Source organism: Penicillium paradoxum (assembly GCF_028828445.1).
Source record: "Penicillium paradoxum strain IBT 22861 chromosome Unknown utg000007l_segment0_segment0, whole genome shotgun sequence".
Classification (NCBI taxonomy): Eukaryota; Fungi; Ascomycota; class Eurotiomycetes; order Eurotiales; family Aspergillaceae; genus Penicillium; species Penicillium paradoxum.
Window position 1 is genome coordinate 2,374,296 of NW_026643185.1, and position 20,205 is coordinate 2,394,500.

General features: G+C 49.7%; 7 protein-coding genes across 7 annotated transcripts; 5 read left to right on the forward strand and 2 right to left on the reverse strand.

Moving 5' to 3' along the window:
* Nucleotides 1–770: 770 nt before the first annotated feature.
* On the forward strand, nt 771–2,096 carry N7457_008432 (PQ-loop repeat-containing protein; the record flags this gene model as incomplete). The annotated part of the gene is made up of 1 exon (XM_057179475.1): nt 771–2,096. The coding sequence occupies one exon, from the start codon at nt 771–773 to the stop codon at nt 2,094–2,096; it is 1,326 nt and encodes a 441-aa protein (XP_057027861.1).
* Nucleotides 2,097–3,277: 1,181 nt separating this feature from the next.
* Nucleotides 3,278–4,913, forward strand: N7457_008433 (uncharacterized protein; the record flags this gene model as incomplete). Its single annotated transcript, XM_057179476.1, has 2 exons — nt 3,278–3,495; nt 3,569–4,913. 2 exons carry the CDS (start codon nt 3,278–3,280, stop codon nt 4,911–4,913), a joined length of 1,563 nt encoding a protein of 520 aa, XP_057027862.1.
* Nucleotides 4,914–6,388: 1,475 nt separating this feature from the next.
* N7457_008434 (putative protein kinase) lies at nt 6,389–9,094 on the reverse strand (the record flags this gene model as incomplete). Its single annotated transcript, XM_057179477.1, has 1 exon — nt 6,389–9,094. One exon carries the CDS (start codon nt 9,092–9,094, stop codon nt 6,389–6,391), a length of 2,706 nt encoding a protein of 901 aa, XP_057027863.1.
* A 2,369-nt stretch (nt 9,095–11,463) lies between these two features.
* On the forward strand, nt 11,464–12,893 carry N7457_008435 (uncharacterized protein; the record flags this gene model as incomplete). The annotated part of the gene is given in 2 exon segments (XM_057179478.1): nt 11,464–12,024; nt 12,036–12,893. 2 exon segments carry the CDS (start codon nt 11,464–11,466, stop codon nt 12,891–12,893), a joined length of 1,419 nt encoding a protein of 472 aa, XP_057027864.1.
* Nucleotides 12,894–14,615: 1,722 nt separating this feature from the next.
* Nucleotides 14,616–16,411, reverse strand: N7457_008436 (acid phosphatase DET1; the record flags this gene model as incomplete). Its single annotated transcript, XM_057179479.1, has 2 exons — nt 14,616–16,331; nt 16,397–16,411. The coding sequence occupies 2 exons, from the start codon at nt 16,409–16,411 to the stop codon at nt 14,616–14,618; spliced, it is 1,731 nt and encodes a 576-aa protein (XP_057027865.1).
* Nucleotides 16,412–16,711: 300 nt separating this feature from the next.
* Nucleotides 16,712–18,094, forward strand: N7457_008437 (Dor1-like family protein; the record flags this gene model as incomplete). Its single annotated transcript, XM_057179480.1, has 1 exon — nt 16,712–18,094. The coding sequence occupies one exon, from the start codon at nt 16,712–16,714 to the stop codon at nt 18,092–18,094; it is 1,383 nt and encodes a 460-aa protein (XP_057027866.1).
* Nucleotides 18,095–18,938: 844 nt separating this feature from the next.
* N7457_008438 (GNAT family N-acetyltransferase) lies at nt 18,939–19,788 on the forward strand (the record flags this gene model as incomplete). The annotated part of the gene is made up of 2 exons (XM_057179481.1): nt 18,939–19,470; nt 19,529–19,788. 2 exons carry the CDS (start codon nt 18,939–18,941, stop codon nt 19,786–19,788), a joined length of 792 nt encoding a protein of 263 aa, XP_057027867.1.
* Between the last annotated feature and the right edge of the window lie 417 nt (nt 19,789–20,205).

Genomic DNA, 20,205 nt, shown 5'->3' on the forward strand with positions numbered 1-20,205 from the left:
TCGCCATGTGGAAGGCTTGTTCCACTGTCTATATCAAGACATTCGCTTTCTGGTCTAAGCATTTATTACCCTGACCTTCTGGCAGATGCTTTGAAATTCATACATGGAAGTAAGTTGACCTATCTAATAAACATATTCATCGGCAGAGCCTCATCTTCAGGGATGCACCCGCCTAGATGGGCATACTCTCACTACTTCTGGCTTGAAGATACCTACATGTACATAGATATAGCCCACGGATGTTCTTTTGATCCAGGACCTGGATGTGGAACGAGGTGAGGCCCTTCCAATGTTGGAATGAGCATATGATGAAACATTCAAGACTTCCAAGATTAACCCAAGGCGTAATCCTGAAAAAGCGTGTTACCTAAACGGGGCAGCTCCCTGCATTGCCAGATTCGCGCACGGCGTCCTGATACGCCGGTTTATCGGCTTATCAGGGCATGACTCATCCGATCTGCCCCGATAACCCCGATAAGGCATTTCAGCTCTCGTGACACTCCAGGATGACCTGTTCATTCCAGCTGGATATTGGACTTTCTTTTGTTCACATTCCTAGGTGCTTCTCTTTGCTCACTTTGCTCACTTTGCTCTACTAGACCTAGAGCACTCCTCATACAGGCTAGACTTCCTTTCACCTTTATCCAGCGCGGATCCCCTTATCGATTACGCCCCCATACTTGGACGCCCACCTCGATCTTGGGCGCACAACTTGCGACTGAGGCCTCGACCGAAACACTCTGTGAGATTCGAACACACTACATCAATAGATGATGTCTCCTTCTTTATTACACGGTCTTCTTACTGGGATTCTGCCGGATCATTGTGAACCAACCTCGCCCTTCCTGACCGCCGTCTCCTCACATCTCCACATCTGCATCCCCACTCCTCTCGCGGCGATCTCTTCCGTTTTGGGAACACTCAGCATCATTTCATGGCTCTTCGCGCAATTACCGCAGATATACAAGAACTTTCAGCTACAATCGACGTCGGGGTTATCAATCTTTTTCTTGGTGATCTGGTGTTTTGGTGATGCAAGCAATCTCATTGGAGCACTATACACCCGACAGGCAGGTTGGCAGGTAGTGGTTGCCAGCTATTACGTTTTGGTTGATATCACCCTGGTATTCCAGTTCTTCTGGTACACCCATTACAAGGCTCGCCGGAATGGTGAGTATAGCAACCTGTCAAATTCGCATAATTCAACTCGTCGAGGCGTCATTCAAGGCGTGCCTCCTCCAGGCCATGAATCGGACTATCAGACCTCGGGCCCCGTCGACATGACCACCAAGCATTCCGAATTTAAAGATATTGGTGTTCAGGCCGGGTCAGTACTCAATTCATTCCGTGGAAAGACTGCCTCATACTCAAATGAGAAACTCAGTTCCTCACGTCGATCTATACGGATGGCCAGCAGCGCGCAGACCCCACCTTTCGCACTTCCTCGAACTATGCTCATCGCTTCACTTCTCTGTGCTGTAATTGCCAATGCTTCCCCCACCGAGAAACCGCATCCACCTATTTCCGACGCACCCCGAGAGGCTATCGTCGAGGTCGTTGGTCGCGTCTTTTCCTGGATGTCAACAATCTTGTACCTTGGTTCGCGCCCTCCACAGTTATACAAGAATTACCAGCGGAAGAGCACCCAAGGCCTATCTCCATTACTATTTTTCGCCGCTTTCTGTGGTAACCTATTCTATTCCAGCTCGCTGCTTACCAACCCGAATGCCTGGTCTGACATGTCCCCGTATGGCGGCGGCGGTTGGGCCGATAACCATGGCAATGACCGCTTGGAATGGATTGGGCGTGCCACTCCGTTCTTCCTCGGTGCTTTCGGTGTCTTGGGACTGGATGGATTCATGGGTGTTCAGTTCCTCATGTATGGCGATGGTCCAGAGCAAGAGGATGACGAAAGTTTCATTAGCGGGGATGGGAATGATCGCAAGCGTGGCCGTAGTCGCTGGAGAAGCGTTCATGGCTGGATGCGTGGCTGGATTCCCTCTGCATCGCCTCTGAGGAATTCGGGAGTTCCATCGGCTTTGCAAGAGGGACGAGGTCTGTTAGGCGCAGAGCGCAGTCGATACGGGGCTGTCTGATCATGACTGTCAACATGAGAGCGTTTTCCTTCTCTTTTTCGCTTGCTTCCCAATCATGTTTTGGGACAGGGCAGGTATGATACCTATATATGACGTGATGATTTTCGTTTCTTTTGCTGTTTTTCCATTTCTCAACATTGTCCTTGGTCCTTTTTATTCGCGTGCATTGTGTGATATTAGATATAAGGTGCTCACCTTCCTCCGCTCATTATTTGTTCAGCTTTTCGGTGTTTTGAGTCTGGACAGCCCATATAGTGACTCTTTTCTTATGTTTTCTTGAATTCCCCCTCATGCCAGGCGATCCTTTTTTATTATTTGTTTTCTTCTACTGTGCGATGCATACTGCTTGTGTTTGTATTCGAAATTTGGGGACGATGATTGTCTTAGATTGTCGGTTGGAGCCGATGGGCCATAGCGCACATTTACAAGAATAGACAAGGCTGTTAGAAAACAACCCCTGCTAGATCAGAAAAACAGAAAATTTTTAGCAAAGCCTGGCCACTGGGAATAATTACAGCGCCGATCGTAGGGAAAATCAAAGCCCGGTTAGACAGCCCGGGAGGCTTCAGCTTGGGTTGTCTCAATCCTCAATCGATTTGAGTCTTTCGATGTGAAATTGCTGTAATTTTTGGCAACAAAGAAAGAAGAAACAAAGAAGGACATCATATGTCAAAGCTGGGGTCTATCCAAAAACCAGCAGAATATCAAGAACCTGAGACATCAAGCCATGCCACGTTGTGTGCAAGTCCCAGTCTGACATCCCGAGCCCTAAATGGAAGAACACGAACGTTCAATTTCCCCATTCTGAGCAACAATTCTGGGCGACCATCAGATTAGTACCTGATCACCCCATTGAGCCGGCCAATTTCCTGCAGGAACCAATTGCCGTTCCTCGAACAAGTCAATTCTCGCTCTAAATTGCCAGTCAGTCGCCGAGTGGAGCGCCAACGCCACAAGCCCCGATGGCAAGCAGGGTCAGGCACAGTCTCACTCGACTACGGAGTACTAGCTAGGTGCGAGTTATATTAGGACTTTAGGAAGTCTTGGGCTAAAAGCCCGCGATCCCCTCATCTTTATTTACTCACTTATCTAAAATTACGGTTTGTTGCCGACTAATCTTTTTTTGTGGTGTTTACTCGCCCGTCCACTCGTTTTTTGACTCTGCTACGTTCTATACAAACATGAGAGTCCAAGGTCAATTAATGTGGCTTGTCCACGTTCTTCCAGCTGTAGCGCTGACTATCACCGCGCCTGGCCAGAGTATTCCGTCTTCAATTCCAGTCTCGGACTGCAGCTCTGTGAACCTGGTTGAGGATGTGGCGTTTGAGACTATAGACCTCGATAACAGCGCATGGAGTGTCATGCCGCCCAAGGGTGGTGTCACTGTGGATGGATATCTGTTCGTGCCTATTAAGCCATAGAGATGGATGTAATCTTTCCTTTGAAACATGAGCTGACTCTTTTCGTGATAGGCACCTGAGTTCAGAAGCCATCCAATCGCAGACACTGCTAGTCCAAACAGTCGCTGGTGCCGTCGCGGAAGAGATTTATACTTTCGCTTTCGATTTCCGTCAGACAGCTGAAGCTGCCACAGACGACGACAGTACTACTTGTACCGTGGATGTCATGCTCAGTGGCGAAGATGTTATCTCTACCACTCACACAGCCGGTACCTGGAAGACGATCTCCAAGCAATGGAAAGCTGTTAGCTCAGGAGTTGATATTTTTGTCGTGATTGAGTGCCCCGATGCGATAGCCTCGGACACAACAGTGGATGTGAAGAACGTCTCGTTCAAGAAGCCCTGTGGCTCGTCTTCCGAAACTAGTACCGCAGTCCCTACTCAGACCTCATCGCCCTCCGCCTCCAGCAGCGCCATCGAGTCCTCACCGTCGTCTTCCGAGACTAATACCGCGGTCCCTACTCAGACCTCATCGCCCTCCGCCTCCAGCAGCGCCATCGAGTCCTCAGCCTCAACCCCGATCTCCGGAAAGCCCACCAGCTCGTATCCGGTCACCACTAGCCCACCAGAGATGACAACTTCCACTGTCTTCACCACCCGCACTTCCACTATCACAGCATGTCCCACGACTGTACCCCACTGCCCGGCTAGCGAACAGACAACTTACACTACAACCGAGACTATCGTCGTCTCGACCACCGTCTGCCCCGTAGAAGAAACAACTACCACTGCCACGGGACCCAGCTCTACTGGTTCATCTGGTCACGGTAACGGCAATGGCAACGATCACACAATCTCAACGATTCTCTCCACCAGAACCGTTACCCTGACCGAGTGTCCGGCAACAGTGACCGACTGCCCAGCCCGTGACCAGACCACGCATGTTACAACCGAGACACTTGTTGCCGGGACGACTTCAGTGCCTATCAACACCGCCGTGACTATCACGGCACCTGGTGCAGCGGAGCCAACGCCTGTTGTTCACGTTGGTGGCAATGGAAATGGAAATGAACACGGTTCCGGAGTGTCAGCGGGCGAAGGTTCGACCGGACCTGAATCTGGATCATCAGGCTCAGGCGTCTCCGCTGGTCACGGTGCAGGCCACGTCTCCCACCTGCCAGGCGCCGCACACAGCCCAGCTGTCCCATCTTACAGCCTCACCCGTATCAGCTCAGCCACGGTCAACGTCCCCGTGGCGGCTTCTACTCCTACTGTCGCAGGTGCAGGCGCAGGTACAAACACCGAAAGCGGCAACGCACCAAGTGCGTCACCTGTGTTCAATGGTGCTTCGTCCTTTGCTGTCTCCGGCGTTGTGTCTACCGTCGGCGCTATCGCCGCTCTGGCGCTTTTCCTTTAAGTAGATCCTACTTTTTGTTTTGAACATCTGGGATATGGATGATAATGGAATATGATAATTTGTTCAAGAGCCGAGTATGAAGTCATAATAATATGTCAAGTGGCGTCTCTATATCTTTGAATTGACGTATATGTATAAACTCTCGACGGAGGAATTTGCCTCTTTCTCAGTCTGAAACACCAAATCCCCCTTTCAACCACGGCCCGATAGCGACTTGGGAAAGGATACATGTATCTTTTGCTTTTTCCTTTGAATCGCTTTGTTTCATTTTTTGCGACCTTTCCGACCTTCTTTGATTGCCAATCATCCATCCGTCTTCTTTTTGAGACAAACCCCTGTAGACGCAGGTAGATCTTCTCGCCCCCCTCGATCCTCTCTCCGCTGACAGATGGACTTATCACAGCCCACCATCTAGAGGCAGTGCAGGGATCCTCCATCTGCGAGATGGTCCCTTTTAATTGTCCTGCTTTTTTCATCTCGAATGACTCAGACGCCTGACGTAAAGGCGTAAACGCCCACCTATGCAGCATGACTCATGCCAATCACATTGACCACACCCCCATATCCCCCAGATACTCCGTACAGAAGCCCAAACCCGAAAGAAACCAGAAACACGAAAAACACGAAACTATGTGCTACCCTATCGGCATGGCCAATGACAAGTTTCGTTGTCTAATATCGCTCATGGGGTAACTGTGCTCGAATCGAATTTGCCTCCCCCGCGTAGACAGAAGAGGGGGTTTTGCATTTGCCGCCCGAGTTCTTCCTTAGTTTACGGGGTTATGCAGAAGAAACTACGGTTTGGGTTACGGGTTGGGCCGACTCGAATCATCGAAAGATGCAGATGTTGAGTTCTGGGTAAACGGCCGAAAGTAGCCGGTGTCGTGGGCTGATCAGGTTCATTTGTCGCTGTTCGAATTTCGTGGGTTTCGGGGATATACACTGTTGGTCTACATATAGTCAATAGGTATGCTGGAATTGGTGTACACACCCCAGGTTAGAGGGAATTTATATAGCCCAATACATCCATATCACATTTAGGTAGGTTGCTCTGTTGGAAGGATCGGGGGGAATCTGCGCCAACGAAAATACAGACCCCCTCGAGACAGGAGGTCCGAGGGACTTGCTTCTTTTCTCGATGTCATAGTTAATACGGAGTACTCCGTACAGGTGTTGGTGCCGGTAATTTTTAAAAAAAAGAATTAAAAGGCTGGTGATGAGTTTCTAGACCTTCCAAGACCGAGTTCAATATGTAGGTAGTATGCGTATGCGGGGCTTGTTATTACGTCGGTCTCGATACAAGCGCAGTCGGAATCTGAAAGGAGATATTTAATGGAATTGTAATATTCCTGTCTGGAATGAGGTTTTATTCAGCGTAGTATTCTGGGGATAGTTTTTAGACTATGGTTACAAGATGTACAACTCTCGGGTTCGACGATAATATGGGATACTTGGCACTATAATTCAGGATGTAGCTATTCTTTACTCACTTTCCTCCCTGCCGCCGCTGCCTCCAGACCAGCTGTCACCTCGACATACACAGCCCTTGGCACTGGTTGGCAGGTATGACCCGGAACAGGCCAGGCGGGAATTGGCCAAGCGGAGTGCTCAAGATGGATATCTGCCCCCGCATCGAGGAGCAAGTCGACGACCTCAGAATGTCCCATTTCCATCGCTATTTGTACAGCTCTTCCGCAGGAGAAATTGGCTGGTATCAAGATATCGGTCCTTTCAAATCCATAGACAGGAAGAGGCCGGCCACGACCGCCTAACTCATGGTACGAAATGTTGGCATCGGCCCCGTGCGCAAGGAGCAATCTGACCAGAGCGGCGTTGCCCAGCCTGGCTGCTCGGATAAGAGGCGGCGTAAGGTCCTCTGCTCGTAAAAGCGTCAGGTCTTGGGAGTCCCAGCGTCGGTATGCCAAGGGATCTTCTGGAAAAGGTCGATCCGACTCTTCAAAGTCGCAGTAGACACCATCTGTTAAGAGAATGGTAGCGGCTGCGGTGTCCTCCTGCTCAACCGCGAGCGCAAGAGCCCTTGTGCGGGAAACGCGGTCGATGGTCTTTTGCACGAGAATCTCAACTAACACGGTGTTTCGTTTTCTGACTGCTTTAAGCAGAGCTGGTCCGTCTCTTGGGGAATGGGTTGAGTCCACGTTAGCACCGTGGTCCAAGAAGAGATTCACAAGATCTAATCTTTCGTGCTCAACGGCCCATTCGAGTGGTGTAACAGGGCTTGCGTAAGTCTGATCCGTTAAAAGCTGTGAGTTAGTGGGTGTATACTCGAAGTACAGAACATTTGCATCCAAGTTTGGACTGTATTCAAGGATTTGTAAGATGACGCGCTTGCTGTATTTAGCTTCCAATGCAGCCCCGAGTGCGTCCTCTTTCTGGCGCTCACTGGGATGCTCCGTCGGTGGTGGAGGTGGCGGCTTGCGTTGATATATTGTTTCTTCGGGCTTAGCAGGAGCTTTCTCACCGGTGAAGCGATTTTTGAAATGGAATTCTTGGACTGTCACATCCCACACTAGATCCCATCTATCATCTTCTCCACGGCTTAGTAAAGCTTCCTTTTCTGCGGCCCGGCTTTCTCGAATCTGCTGTGGCCAGTCTGCTGGGTAGTTAAACATAGAAAGCATGGCAGTCCAGTCCGTTTCTTTGTACAAATCTCCTGCAGATTTCTGCACAAAGACCGTTGTGGCGTCGTGAGGCTTGAAAGGGGTCAGGCTTTTCCGCTGAAAGCACTCAGTCCATTTCAGATTATGGAAAAATAGGTGGGACTTCACTTCGGCGGCTCCATTTGCACCCAGGCGCTTTGTGGGGTCTTTGTCAAGAAGCCTGGTTAGAATGTCTTTGACGGTTGACGGCAAGCTCTCAGGGAGATGTAGTTCTTGTCCAATAATTCTATGTCTTCTCTCGTTGTCATTCTTGCTGTAGAACGGGGGAATGCCAATTAACATCTCATAGAGAAGAATCCCCAAATTCCACCAATCCACTGGTGGGGAAGGCTTGCAGTCGTGGATAAGAATCTCGGGGGCTGGGTACTCTGGTGTCCCAGGTATTGTGCGGTGCCCGTCACCATCCCTCGTATTCTGTAACGATTCGAAGCCAAAAATCCCAGGCTTGCATAGGCTAATGTTGCCAGAGGAATCTAGGAGGATATTCTCAGGCCTCAGAGAGGCGAGAGTGATATGTTTACTATGCAGATATTCCAGAACACAGACCAGTTGTGCGGCATAAAAGCTAGTTTTGTCAAGCCCAAACCGCCGCTCTTTTTGCAATTGATCAAAGAGGTATCCACCGCTAGCTAGCGGCGAAAGGAGATTCACGCCCCCCTTGACCGACTTGAAGGCAAATTTGGGCGGTGCAATGAAAGGATGCTGGATCCCAGAGCGGAGATTGGGGCTGGGTAATGTATTGATGCCCACGTCAGCCCCAGGATCAGCAATATGACTGCAGATGCAGGAATCTACAGCTTGCATGCCATAGCTTCGACCGGTGTCTTTCTTTTCAACATATACAAAATCAAGATTCTCAACGTAGACAAGACCATGATCATGAACGCCACCTTCATTGCAGACAGTCCACATATCCTTCGTCTCCAATGTCGGTATTTCTTCCTTTGAGTACGAAGTCGAAATTGTCAGGGTACCCGTACCATTTTGCACGTCTATGCGATACTCACCATTGTGAGACCCCGGTCCATTTCTCCGAATCAGGAACGGGTTCACTTTCACTAAGCCAAGGGGTATGACCTGGGTTTCATATCCTCCTGATGACATTGATTTATCAAAGTTCCTGTCCCTGGCGAACATGGACACTGTCATTTCGGAAGAAGGAGAGGTAGAGACGTCAAACTTTAGTGGCCGTTCGAACAACGCCCAAGAAACCGACCCAGGAACCCTGACATATGTCGCCTCTGAAGATATCTGGAACCCCTCATATTCTACGATTGCGTAGAGCCGCCATCGATATCTCTTTTTGACGTCGCGACTGGGGAAGGTGGTGCCTTGAGCAGGCGTTTCTGAATCTTGTAGGTCTGGGTCGTGTGGTAGACTCAGACGGCTAGAGGAGCCAAGGTGAACAGCCAGGGCTCCAGGCCCGAGTGGAATGATATCAGACACGGACTCTGTCTCGTTCGTGGGACCCTGCTGGTTTCCACCGATGGGAGTCTCAGACATTGGTGCTTATGCTATTTTACAGTGTATGGGGCTGTAAAGAGCAGACTCAAGTTCCCTAGTGAGGGGTTCGGAAAGGGAAGGATTTTGAGATGCGTATATTTATTCTCTAGTAGTCTAGTTGGCTCCTGGAAGCGCATGGCGGGCCACTCATCCCATTCAACAATAGTGGAAAGACTCGATGTGATGGGCTCAGGAAGACCTTTGGGGCAGTGCGCCCATTGGAAAGAAGAAGTAGATGTAACCTACCAATCCTTCTTCGTTGCTCTGTACTCTGCTTCAATTGCTTCATCGCCGTATGTAGGGAGTAGAGAAACAGCACTCGGGGAGGGGGGCGTGCTCAGTTGTACTCAGCGACCGAAAAGCGGCAAGGCCTGAACACTAGGGAACGCCAAGCAGAGAGGCAATCAAGTCAAGATGTACTCCGTACTCCGTACTCCATATGCGCCTTTTAAGCAGATAGGCACATAAACATAGAGGGGTAGAAAAAAGGCTGTCGGCTCTTCGGATAAGTGCCTGACACGACACTGTCTCGGCCTATTACAATCCAGTATCCATATGTAATTCTTGCCATGCAGCATGACGCTAATGTGCATGTGTCCTGGCGGAGTTGTCGAAAGTGAGTCAGAGGTGCCTAGGTGGCCAGTCAGACAGTCTCTGACATGTCAGAAGAACCCGCCATCTTGAGAGGCTGTGATGTCCGGAGTAGAGGGGGCAGCAGTGGATGTCTGTCTGCCTCCCCTTGCTTGGTTGTACGGGGTAATGGGAACGAGTGCGTGTGATCATACGTATGGCTGATGAATGACCCGACAGCTGTAAGGACGGATGCCATAGTGGACTACCGAGTACTATATGATACTGTCTAGTACTCCGTACATACATATGTGACCTGCTGGAGAGTGGATATGGAAGGTGGAAGAGTCCGGATGAACCCTCCCGCCGGTGATACCTAAGGGTGAACCGAGCAACGGAGAGAATGCGACAACGCTGTTAACAAGGGGTATTTCATATACTTCGAGAGATACAGGTATCAATTATATTTAGCTTTAGTAGGCCAAGTTAATATCATATTTCATATGTTATATATCTGAATCTCTCATCATATGTTATAGAAATGGGCTGAGTAAGAAAGCCCTTACAATGTGCCCAGGTGTTCACGGGTCCAGTGGAGTGACCTTTTTTTAGTTTCTTCTTAGTTACTTTTTAGTTTCTTTTTAGTTGCTTTTTCTCTTTTTTTTTTTCTCTTTTATGTTTCATTTTAGTACGGAGTCCTTCAGGCCCAATACCACAATACCTCTAAGAACCAGTGACACGGGCGTTGCATCACCGGATTTGCCTTAGGGGTCTAGGGCCCTTTTCTCTTCTGGAATATCGCATGTTACCATACCAATACCACCATACGTGCAATGTGCACTGTGCACTAGAGCCCGTTCCGAACTCGTGCTGGGGACATTGCTTTCTCTGGATGAGAAAAAGCCAGAAAAAAACAGAAAAAGAACAGAACTAATTTAGATTTATCTCATTAGGAAGAAAAAGCAATAGAAATCGTCAATGTCTCTGGGTCCTTAGGAACTGAATGCACTTTATTCTAGCCCTCGCCAACTGGTTTCCAGGTTTTTTGCCCTTTAATTTTAGAATTTCCCAACGTGGGCCCAGCGACTCCAGTCTCCTGTAATCGCAATACACGGAAAATGACCGGGGCAACCCAACGGCCTTTTCCCACACAACGCCCCTGTACCCTTTTCCTTCTTCATCCTTCTTCTCAACCTCTTTTCTATATCCATCCTCTCCCGTGTCAACGAGCTTTTCACTAAGTGTCGTTGCTCACCTCATTTCTGTGAGGTTTGCGTCAAACGCGCGGAGAAATTTTTCTCTTCCGCCGGTGTCCTTCAATCAGCGCGTTCGGTTCACCCTTTTGCGTCGGCCCTGCCACTTCGCTTCGATCTGGTTATTCGCCGCTCAAAGCACCTCTGAATTGACTGGATTGTGACCCATCACCTTCCCTCCCAGGCTACGTCACGCCTGACCAAGCGAGGATTGTGTTTTGTCCAACGTTCACCACGCTCCTTCCAATCTCATATATCCGTCATTTGTCCGTTGGATCATTGAACATACCTCCATGTCATTCAATTAGAGACTGCCTCCTAGGAATACGACAGAGCAACCTGCTCACTGAGCTCCGCTCTTCTCTCCCCCCAGGATCAGGATCCGGTGGAGTAGACGGTTCGTCTCTTATTTCTTCAGCTCTTGTCTCCTGGTCCATCTGGCTTCTTGCCCACAGAGGCCTTATGTGCTGACTCCTTACCTGCCCTAGCAACAGAATACGTCTAGCTCCCCATCCTGAACTGGCAACCTCGCCTCCCCTTCTTAAGATGCCGTCCTTCTTCGTCCCAGGCCACCATGGCCTGCCTACGCCTCCCCATGTCAACGGTGGTCGTATGGAAGACCCATCATTCTACCCGGTTGGTCATGCAGGATTCCCTCCTCGCTACCACCAAAGCGGCAATGAGTTCATCGAACAATACTCGCAGTCTCTGTGTTACGCCAAGCCCACTTCGATGAATCTCCACCCCCATTCCGCCCATCCGATGAACACTGCTCGCGATCATCACCCGATGAACCAGCAGCCTATGTTTAACCCGATGATTGGCACTGCCTTGCCCGCAATCCGCAACAACATGCACCTTCCGCCCATGGATGCTACGATCCCCCCTCAATACCGCCGACAGGAAGCCGCCCCAATGCAGCAGCAGCCCGAACAACCCCGCAAGGAGGAAAAGGCTACTGGAGGTGTTGCAGCTCACCTGGATTACGAGATGGATCGCATGTCCGACTTTGTGGCAGAGATGGCTCAGGGAATGTATGATTTGTTCGAGACCAACATCACCATTGCAGATATTGACCTCGTGCGAAGCATCTACCCAGGATCTTCGGTTCCCCCCAGTTTCGGAAATACGTCTTTCAGATTTTGTCCTCGACTCGCCTCCCAAGTTCTACCATCCTGCTCGGTCTCTTTTATTTGGCCAGCCGCGTGCGCCTGTTGTCGGCTCAACGCGCCTTCGCCAAGTCCGACAGTAGCCAGGTCTATCGTATGTTGACCGTCGCTCTTTTGTTGGGTAGCAAGTTCCTCGACGACAACACGTTCCAGAACAAATCATGGTCCGAGGTCAGCAATATTCCCGTTGCTGATCTGAACCGTATGGAGCTGGAATGGCTCTTCGCATTCGACTGGAAGATCCACGACCGCATTTACGACAAGCAGGATGGTTTCAACTCGTGGCGTGCCCACTGGGATACCTGGAGTGCTAAGGCTACCGTTCGGGCCCAGGAGTCACGCCAAACTTTGGCCCCTCTCGAGACCAACGTCATCCGCAGTCAGGGTGTCGCCAAACCTCTCATGTCCCCCGAAGGCCCTATCCCGCCTCAGTACCAACGCAGCGCACAAATCGAGAACTCTTGGCTGAACCCGACCGCATCCGAATACTCGCCTCCCTCTGCTCTTTCTAGTGGCCCCACTACTCCCGACTACTATTCAGTTGGCCCTTGGGGTTACGCTAACCCGGCTCCTCCCCCGCCCTACTCGCGGGGCTGGAATGCTCCCTCACAGTACATGGCTCACCCAGCACCTCGATCTCAACCCCCATCCTACCACCACACTCCGGCGTACGGCTTGCCGTTCGCTCAGAGTCTCTGGACGGGTCATGGTTCATCGTGCGGCTGTACCTATTGTACTAAGCATCTCGAGCACTATATGTGCAACAGTGCATTCCCCTCTATGCAGCAACCGATGATCGCAACCTAGTTGATGGTAATCGGCCTCTCCTGCACACGACTCCGGACAGAACAAACGGTGTCGAACGGTTCAAGATCACTGTGATCTAGCCGCTTCTTTTGAATTTCTTACTGCACCTCTAGACTTCTTTTGACGTTTGTTTGGGCGATTCGCATGGGATTTATTTCGATACCGTTTCTTCTGCTTCACTTGTTTCCAATCTTGCGCCTTCCGAATTATTGCCTCGCTAGCCTTCACCCGCTTTTGAGCAATTCTTGGCCTGCCGCATCAACCAAAAAAGTACTTTTGTTCTGCGTCTGCTGGTTCTCGTTTGGCAAAGCGAAAAAAAAAACTCGAAAACGGAAAAAAAAGAGGAAAAAACGCTCCCACAGCGGACATTGGCATGCTCCCGGCACGCTCACGATAAAAAAAAAACATCAACGGCCTGTGATTTCATTATCATTTACCCTTGATCTCATGGGATCTTCGACTTTCGATCTCATCGATGAGTCTTCAGGTCCAATATATGCCGGGGCCGCAGTCACGACTATCACGAATCCCCAAAATCTGACTTCTTTGTTTATTACCCACGACTTCGGTTTATATTCCCGGCCTTTCTGTTTTATGCTTGGCATCTTTTGTCTTGCGGTGATTACCCATAGAGTGCTTTCTTTCTTCTTTTTACTTCACCTTCATCTCGGTACATTATTCCCATTCGTCACGCTACACGCTGTGCCAGGCGTTAATCATTTTTTTCTTTCTTCTCATCTCAATTCCAAATATCCATTCTCTTTTTTTTTTTTTTTTTTTTTTTTTCCAACTCCTTCGATTTGTCCACTTCTCCTTCTGCGGTGAGACTCTTCTCCGATCAACAAGGTCAACAATTTCAAGGATCCTTTGTGCCAATCTTAAGCTGCATGATGGAACTGCTCCATCATTTCCTCATCTTCAAACTCTCACTTTCGATACGAATGACGAGCGATTCATCTTTGAGCGTCCCTTTCCTTACATCACTGCATGTATGCCCGTGGATCTGGATCCCCCCGGATGCAATCACGTCTACCCGTTTTCATCGTGAGAGTCCCGTCAGTTCCCATAACTGACATGTATGTAGTCTACTTGAGTCTATCTCCACTTTTGGCTTGTCTCCATCTATTTGTCCCCTTTCATTTGGCGCTGCCGGCGAGCCCGATCGCTGCATACCTTGTTCTAGAGGATATGCGTTGATCTGGTTGCCGATTTCCGTGGCAGTGACAGTTGTTAGTTTGCAAGTCTGTGAGGATGATTCAATGAATCCCCGGCAAACTATCGTCTTTGCCCAGACCGCAACACTTTTAGTGCCTCGTCAACCTCGTATAAACCTTGTAACTCGTTTCCATTCGGTGTGGCACCATGCGCATTGTGCCACTGTTATTGGAGCGCTTTGACTAATCAGCAGCTAGTACGGGTACCAGCTTCTATCAGACAGGTTGATACTCTCTGTTGGATGGAATACTAAACGACCTGTAGGCCTAGCGATATTTATTGGTTGAAATCTTTTCTAACCTATCACCGACATAATGCCATTCACTCCGAAACAATCGAACCTGGAAAAAAATATAGACAAAGAAATGCAGTGATACTAATGGGTAATCGAAATTCAATCAAACAGTCATCGCGGGTCGTAAAATGTAAATGTCAAAAGCAGATAGAAGAGAAAAAAAGAATATGCGGAGGTATAAGAAGAAGTCAAGACAGTCAATCAAAACAATATTAATAGACGCTTCCACGGATACTCTGGTCTTCCTTTTGCTGTTCCTCTAGAGATAATTCCTCGATGTGAAGATGAGTCGGGGAATCTGTTGATGAACTCTCTGCTCCTTGGGTCTGGGATTCTGATTGACCCGAGGACTCGTCCCCGTCACCGAGGATATTGGCCATGCGGTGCTCCGGGTGGGTAGGAGGAAGATGGTGGTGCGGGTGGTGATGGTGAGGGTGGTGCAACCGTGATTTCTTCAATTTTTCGATGGGAGTACCGCTCATCTCGTCGTCGCCGTCTTCCTCGAGTTCCTGGGAAGGAGCTGACCGTTGGGCTTGCGTGCTGGATGGAGTCTGGAAATGTTGGCGATTCACGTGGGACAAATTGCCAGTGGTGATATTGGGCGAGATTGGCCTGACATGGCGGTGGTGATCGTGGTCGTCGCCTTCGTCGTCGGATGGGGCGAGGCTGTTTGCTCCGCTCATGGAGCCTCCGCCGTCACGGCCACCCAGGTGGAGAAGCGCATATTTCAGGTGCGCCGATGATGAAGACGAAGCGCTGGGTGGGTGTATGAGATGGTCCTCGCTGTGTCGGTTCTGTCCCTGGTAGCTCAATCGTTTCGGGTGGATTGGGTTGATATTTGGTCGAGCTTCTGTGTTGGAATAATCATGCTTCAGGTGATTACCAATGCCATCGTCGCGAAACGCTCGGTGCGGGCTGGAAACGCATCGAGTAATGGGTTTGGGGCTGATTTCATTCTGGGCGGCACTTTCTTCGGAGGATGATGCGACCTCGTCAATGGATATTGATTTGTGAAGTTTGGAGCCGAAGTTAGATACATGGTCATCGGCATGTCTTGGCTGGGCATGATTAGGCTCGTGACGCACGGAATTCAGTAGACTCGCTCGCAACGCTTGCTTGCCATCCGCAGACAAGCCGTGAGTACAGCCATCGGGGCATCCGCCCCATTTGCGCCTAATAGGGATATGCTCAGCCTGGCTAGCAGGCGTGATGGGCGCAGGGACCTGCCCTTTAGCCATATTCTCACGCTCTCGTTCTTTTCGAAGATCGGACCAGGTGCGCAACTTGTTCTGGAGTGTGTATTTGCCGTTTTCTGGATTGTGGGTCAAGACTAGGAACTCGCAATGGTTGATGTTGCGAAGGTCCTCAAAGTATTCCACACTCCAGTGGTACCACTTCATGAGAAATACTCGCGCCATAAGCCCGTGCGTAACAAGCACACAGACATTTGCGAAATCGTCCTCACCAAACAGGCGCCAGAGGGACTCGTTGAACCCACTGACTCGATCATAGGCATCTGCCGCAGACTCGCCGTTGGGAATCCGGTAGAAGAAATGACCGTAGTCTGCCCGCTCCATCCACATGCGCTCCATCTCTGTGGAGCATGGCTGAAAATTACCAAAGTCTTGTTCCCTCAGCCGAGGTTCTTCATAGACTTTGATCGTATTTCTCGAGAAAGGCGAAGGAGAAGGGGTATCGGAGGTCAGGGATTCAAGAATACCCTCGGTAGTCTCTCTTGTCCGCCGGTAGGGAGAGGTGAAAAAGTGAAGTTTATCATCGGGATGAAGAAGATCCCGAAGTCGACGGCCTGCATCTTGTGCTTGTCGATATCCTTCAGGTGTGAGTTTCACCCGGTGATCTGGGATAGTTTGGTGAATATCGCGGTTTTTGTTGCCTTCCGATTGCGCATGGCGCACCAGAATGATCATCTATGGTTGAAATTATGTCAGTCTAAGTTGATAAGCTTCTCATTCAATAGAAGATGTGCACTTACCCGTGGCTTTCCCATGGTGGAAGCTTCATGGGGGATGTAATGGACTCGAGATGCGGGGGAGGGGCCAGTAGAAGTGTTCTGGCTGAAACAAGAAGACCGATGAGAAAAGGAAAAGCAGCGACAAACCAGACTCCTGCCTATTCAGAACTAAAAACGAGAGTCACTGAAAGGAGAGACAGAGAGAAACCCCAAAAGACAAAGGGGAAAAAGTTCATTTCAGTCGGGGATACAAGCCACTGGACCCGCACGGGCCAACGGCCGGTGATCCATTCAGCGCGCCTGTTTTACGCAACTTGTGAATAGCATCAACCCACCATGGCCGACTTGCTGGAGCTGCTGGCTCCACATCTAGATCCAACGCAGTCCCATGATGCTACTACCGACAGATACCTGACACGTCTATCTACACTGTCGCTTGAAGCCCTTCAGACCACAGAACCCCCATCGCTCGCCCAATCCTCCCACTCCACCCTTCTCTCCCTTCAAGCCTTATCGAACCGTTCGCACCGAACATTCGTCACATCTGCAGATAACCTGTCCACACTACGGACCTCTGTACCTCAGTTGACCCGTGAGGCGCAACAGCTACGTGATGCGATCCCCAAACTCGACGAGGAGGCCGTTGGGTTCTCCACCAAATACAGTAAGATTACAGACAACGCTGCGCTAGAAAGACGGAAGAAAGCCATGCAATTGTCGCGTAATGTTGACCGACTGTCCGACATCTTGGAACTACCAAGCCTCTTGTCCAAAGCCGTGTCTGCTGCTTCAGTGAACTCTGGTACCGGGGTATCCTCTACAACCTACTCTTCTGCACTCGACCTGCATGCACATATCAAGCGATTACAAACATTATACCCCGAATCACTATTGATTCAAGATGTGGCATCTCAAGCGGAGGATGCTATGAAGGACATGACAAGTAACCTGATCACGGGGCTCAGAGCACAGAACCTGCGGCTAGCAGCTGGTATTCGAACTGTGGGTTGGCTGCGGCGAGTAGCCCCGGATCTGGAAATGCTGCAGAGTGATGGAGCGGCTGGGACTGGGGAAGGCGCTCTGGGTGCCATATTTCTGGTCTGCAGATTGGCGCATTTGGTATTGACCCTCGAAGCTCTGGATCCTCTCCGCGAACTAGCGGACCAAGAAACCCAACGGAGACTCGGCGGCAAGGACAAATCAGACCCGACTTCGTGGTCTGGCGGTCAGCAGACTGACCGCTACTTAAAAAGGTACATCGAGATCTTCCGTGAGCAGAGCTTTGCGATCGTCTCGCTGTACAAGAACATTTTCAACTCCGAACAATCCGAACCCGAGCTTGCGGCCTCGGGACTGCGAATTTCAGACGCCCATTCCAAGTCTAAGTCAAAGCTAGCACACTCGGATGACCCCTTGCAACATCTTCCCCCAGCCTTGGCTACTTTCCCAATGCATCTCGTGCAACTGCTCACGGATACAATGCGCTCCTATCTTCCTAACATCCGAGATCGGAGTTCGAGGGAAAGTCTTCTCACCCAGCTTTTATATTGTGCCGCAAGTCTTGGTCGCCTAGGTGGTGACTTTGGCATGATTTTGACTGAGCTGGGTGGGGAGGAAGATACCGAAGACGTTACTTATGAATGGGAGGAGGTCATGCGCAAACATCGAGCCTTGGCAGGGCGTCTGGAACAACTGACCAGTCGCGTGCCTGTGAATTAATATTAATATACCCAAGTGGAAGCGCACAGCCTTTCGAGGATAGCAGCCCTGGTGAGGATCATGTATAATAAATCATCATCGAGTGCTCTACATTTACTGGACCGTCTCAACGGATAGTCTGACACCATTTACAAATGCATACATATTTTGTATATCTCGTTTGATTTCATTTCTAGCTATGCTGGCAATACTTCGTACTCCACTTAACTGGACAGGCCATGGCGTATCGGTGATCCTTTTTACTCAAACCAGTCAGCACATCGAGATCAACATGTCGGAAGTGATGGCGTGACCTTGATCCCATTGAGACATTGAGACACCCAATATTGGACAGTATCAAACCGCAATAGAGGTTTCATGCTAGAACATGCAATACTCCGCTGTGGTTTGTCTTGTCTTGGTTCGCCTCAACACCATTGCTGAGTCCATAGTCTTCGATCCGGTTGCTATCACTAGTTGGGTGAGTATATCATTTTCTAGCCTCTCGGTTATGTGGCCATGAACGCCTTACGACCTCCCGATGGAAGCGACGCGAGGGCATGAAGGCAATGGGGGGTTCTCGTCAAGCTTTGTCCTTCACTCGCTGTTATCTTTTGCGACCTAGATAGTAATCCCACAATTTGACTAGGCTGATGAAACGTCGAGGTAAGATACCCAGTAACGTCAGGCCAGGCAGGACTTGCCTACAATCGGTTAGCATCATCCGAGTGACTCACAAAGTCGGGGCGAGTCATGGCCAATTTCTCCAGAATGCAAGATCTATATAAAGCTCACGATTCGAATCAACTTAAATTCGTGCAATCGATACTTCAAAGTCCCGTTGGTGTGACTCCAGTGAAGCAAAATGGTCGTTCATTACAATCCGTTTACCAAGGAGCCCTATCTCCAGCTTCCAGCGCCATGTGAAAACATTATCATCACTCCACACCGAGAACACCAGATTGAGGAAACAGCTGCTGTGATGACTGAAATCCTGAATGACTCGCGCGTGTATGCCTGGCTACAGGGGCCTCCATTCCCATTTCTCCCTGAGCACGGCCGGGACTGGGTGAAAACGAAGTTAACAGAGCACAAAGCTCTTGTGTCTACTCTACAGCAAGAATTCGAAACGTCGAAGTCCCCATTGCAAGGCGACAACTCAGATAGTCAAGAGAAACAAGCATTCTTCGATCAATGTCCTTTCGTTTGCATTCGCGAAGTAACAAAAAGAGATCCTGAGACCGGCGTCCCACTTCAGGATGTCATGATCGGAGATATTGGACTGACGCGGTATGCGTTCTATGAGGTGCAACCCAATAGTTCGGAGCTTGCGCTGGCATTGGAGCAGAATAATGCTTTGCCGGCGGGCCACAAGGATATCGTCTGGGGCATAGGAAGTATGGTCATAAACAAAGTTTGGACAGACTTAAGCTTGATTGCTAACGGTGTTGACAGACTACCTTTCTCCAACGCACCACGGTCGAGGAATTATGAGTCTTGCTGTTCGAGCTATCGTTCAAGATTGGGCGATTCCTCGGATGAATCTTCACCATCTCAAATCCAGCTATTATCTTGGGAATATAGGCAGTTCAAGAGTATTTGAGAAGAACAATTTTGAGAAAGTCTGTACATTGAAGGATTGGTCCAAGGGAAATCCCAAGAAGGGACAAGGGATGATGTCGATGGCTGTGATGGAGTGGAAGGGATATTTTTAGATAGCTAGCAGTATCGAGATTTCTTCTCTAAGGACTAATTGAGACAGTATCTTTGTATGTTGTGCATCCATTACGGTGGTGCTGCTGCAACGTGTTGAGTCAAGATAAACCAACACCGAGACCACCAGGACAAACTCCCAAGGTCGTGATTGAAGGGTCCATTCTAAGCACAAGTGATGGAGATAAATGTGGTACCGGAGGAAGACGGATGTATACCCGAGCTGATCAACGCTTAGTTCAGATCGTGCAATCTTGCCGATCTTCTCTTTGAATCCACGGTGTATGGACGCTGCAGATTTTGGTGACATTAGGCGCCAATGTCAAACGGAAGAGAACAAGTGGGGAAATAGCCCCATAGCGAGTCTGCTCTAATTAGAAAATCCGAACGCAGGGTTAGTGTAAGGAAAAAGCAGAATG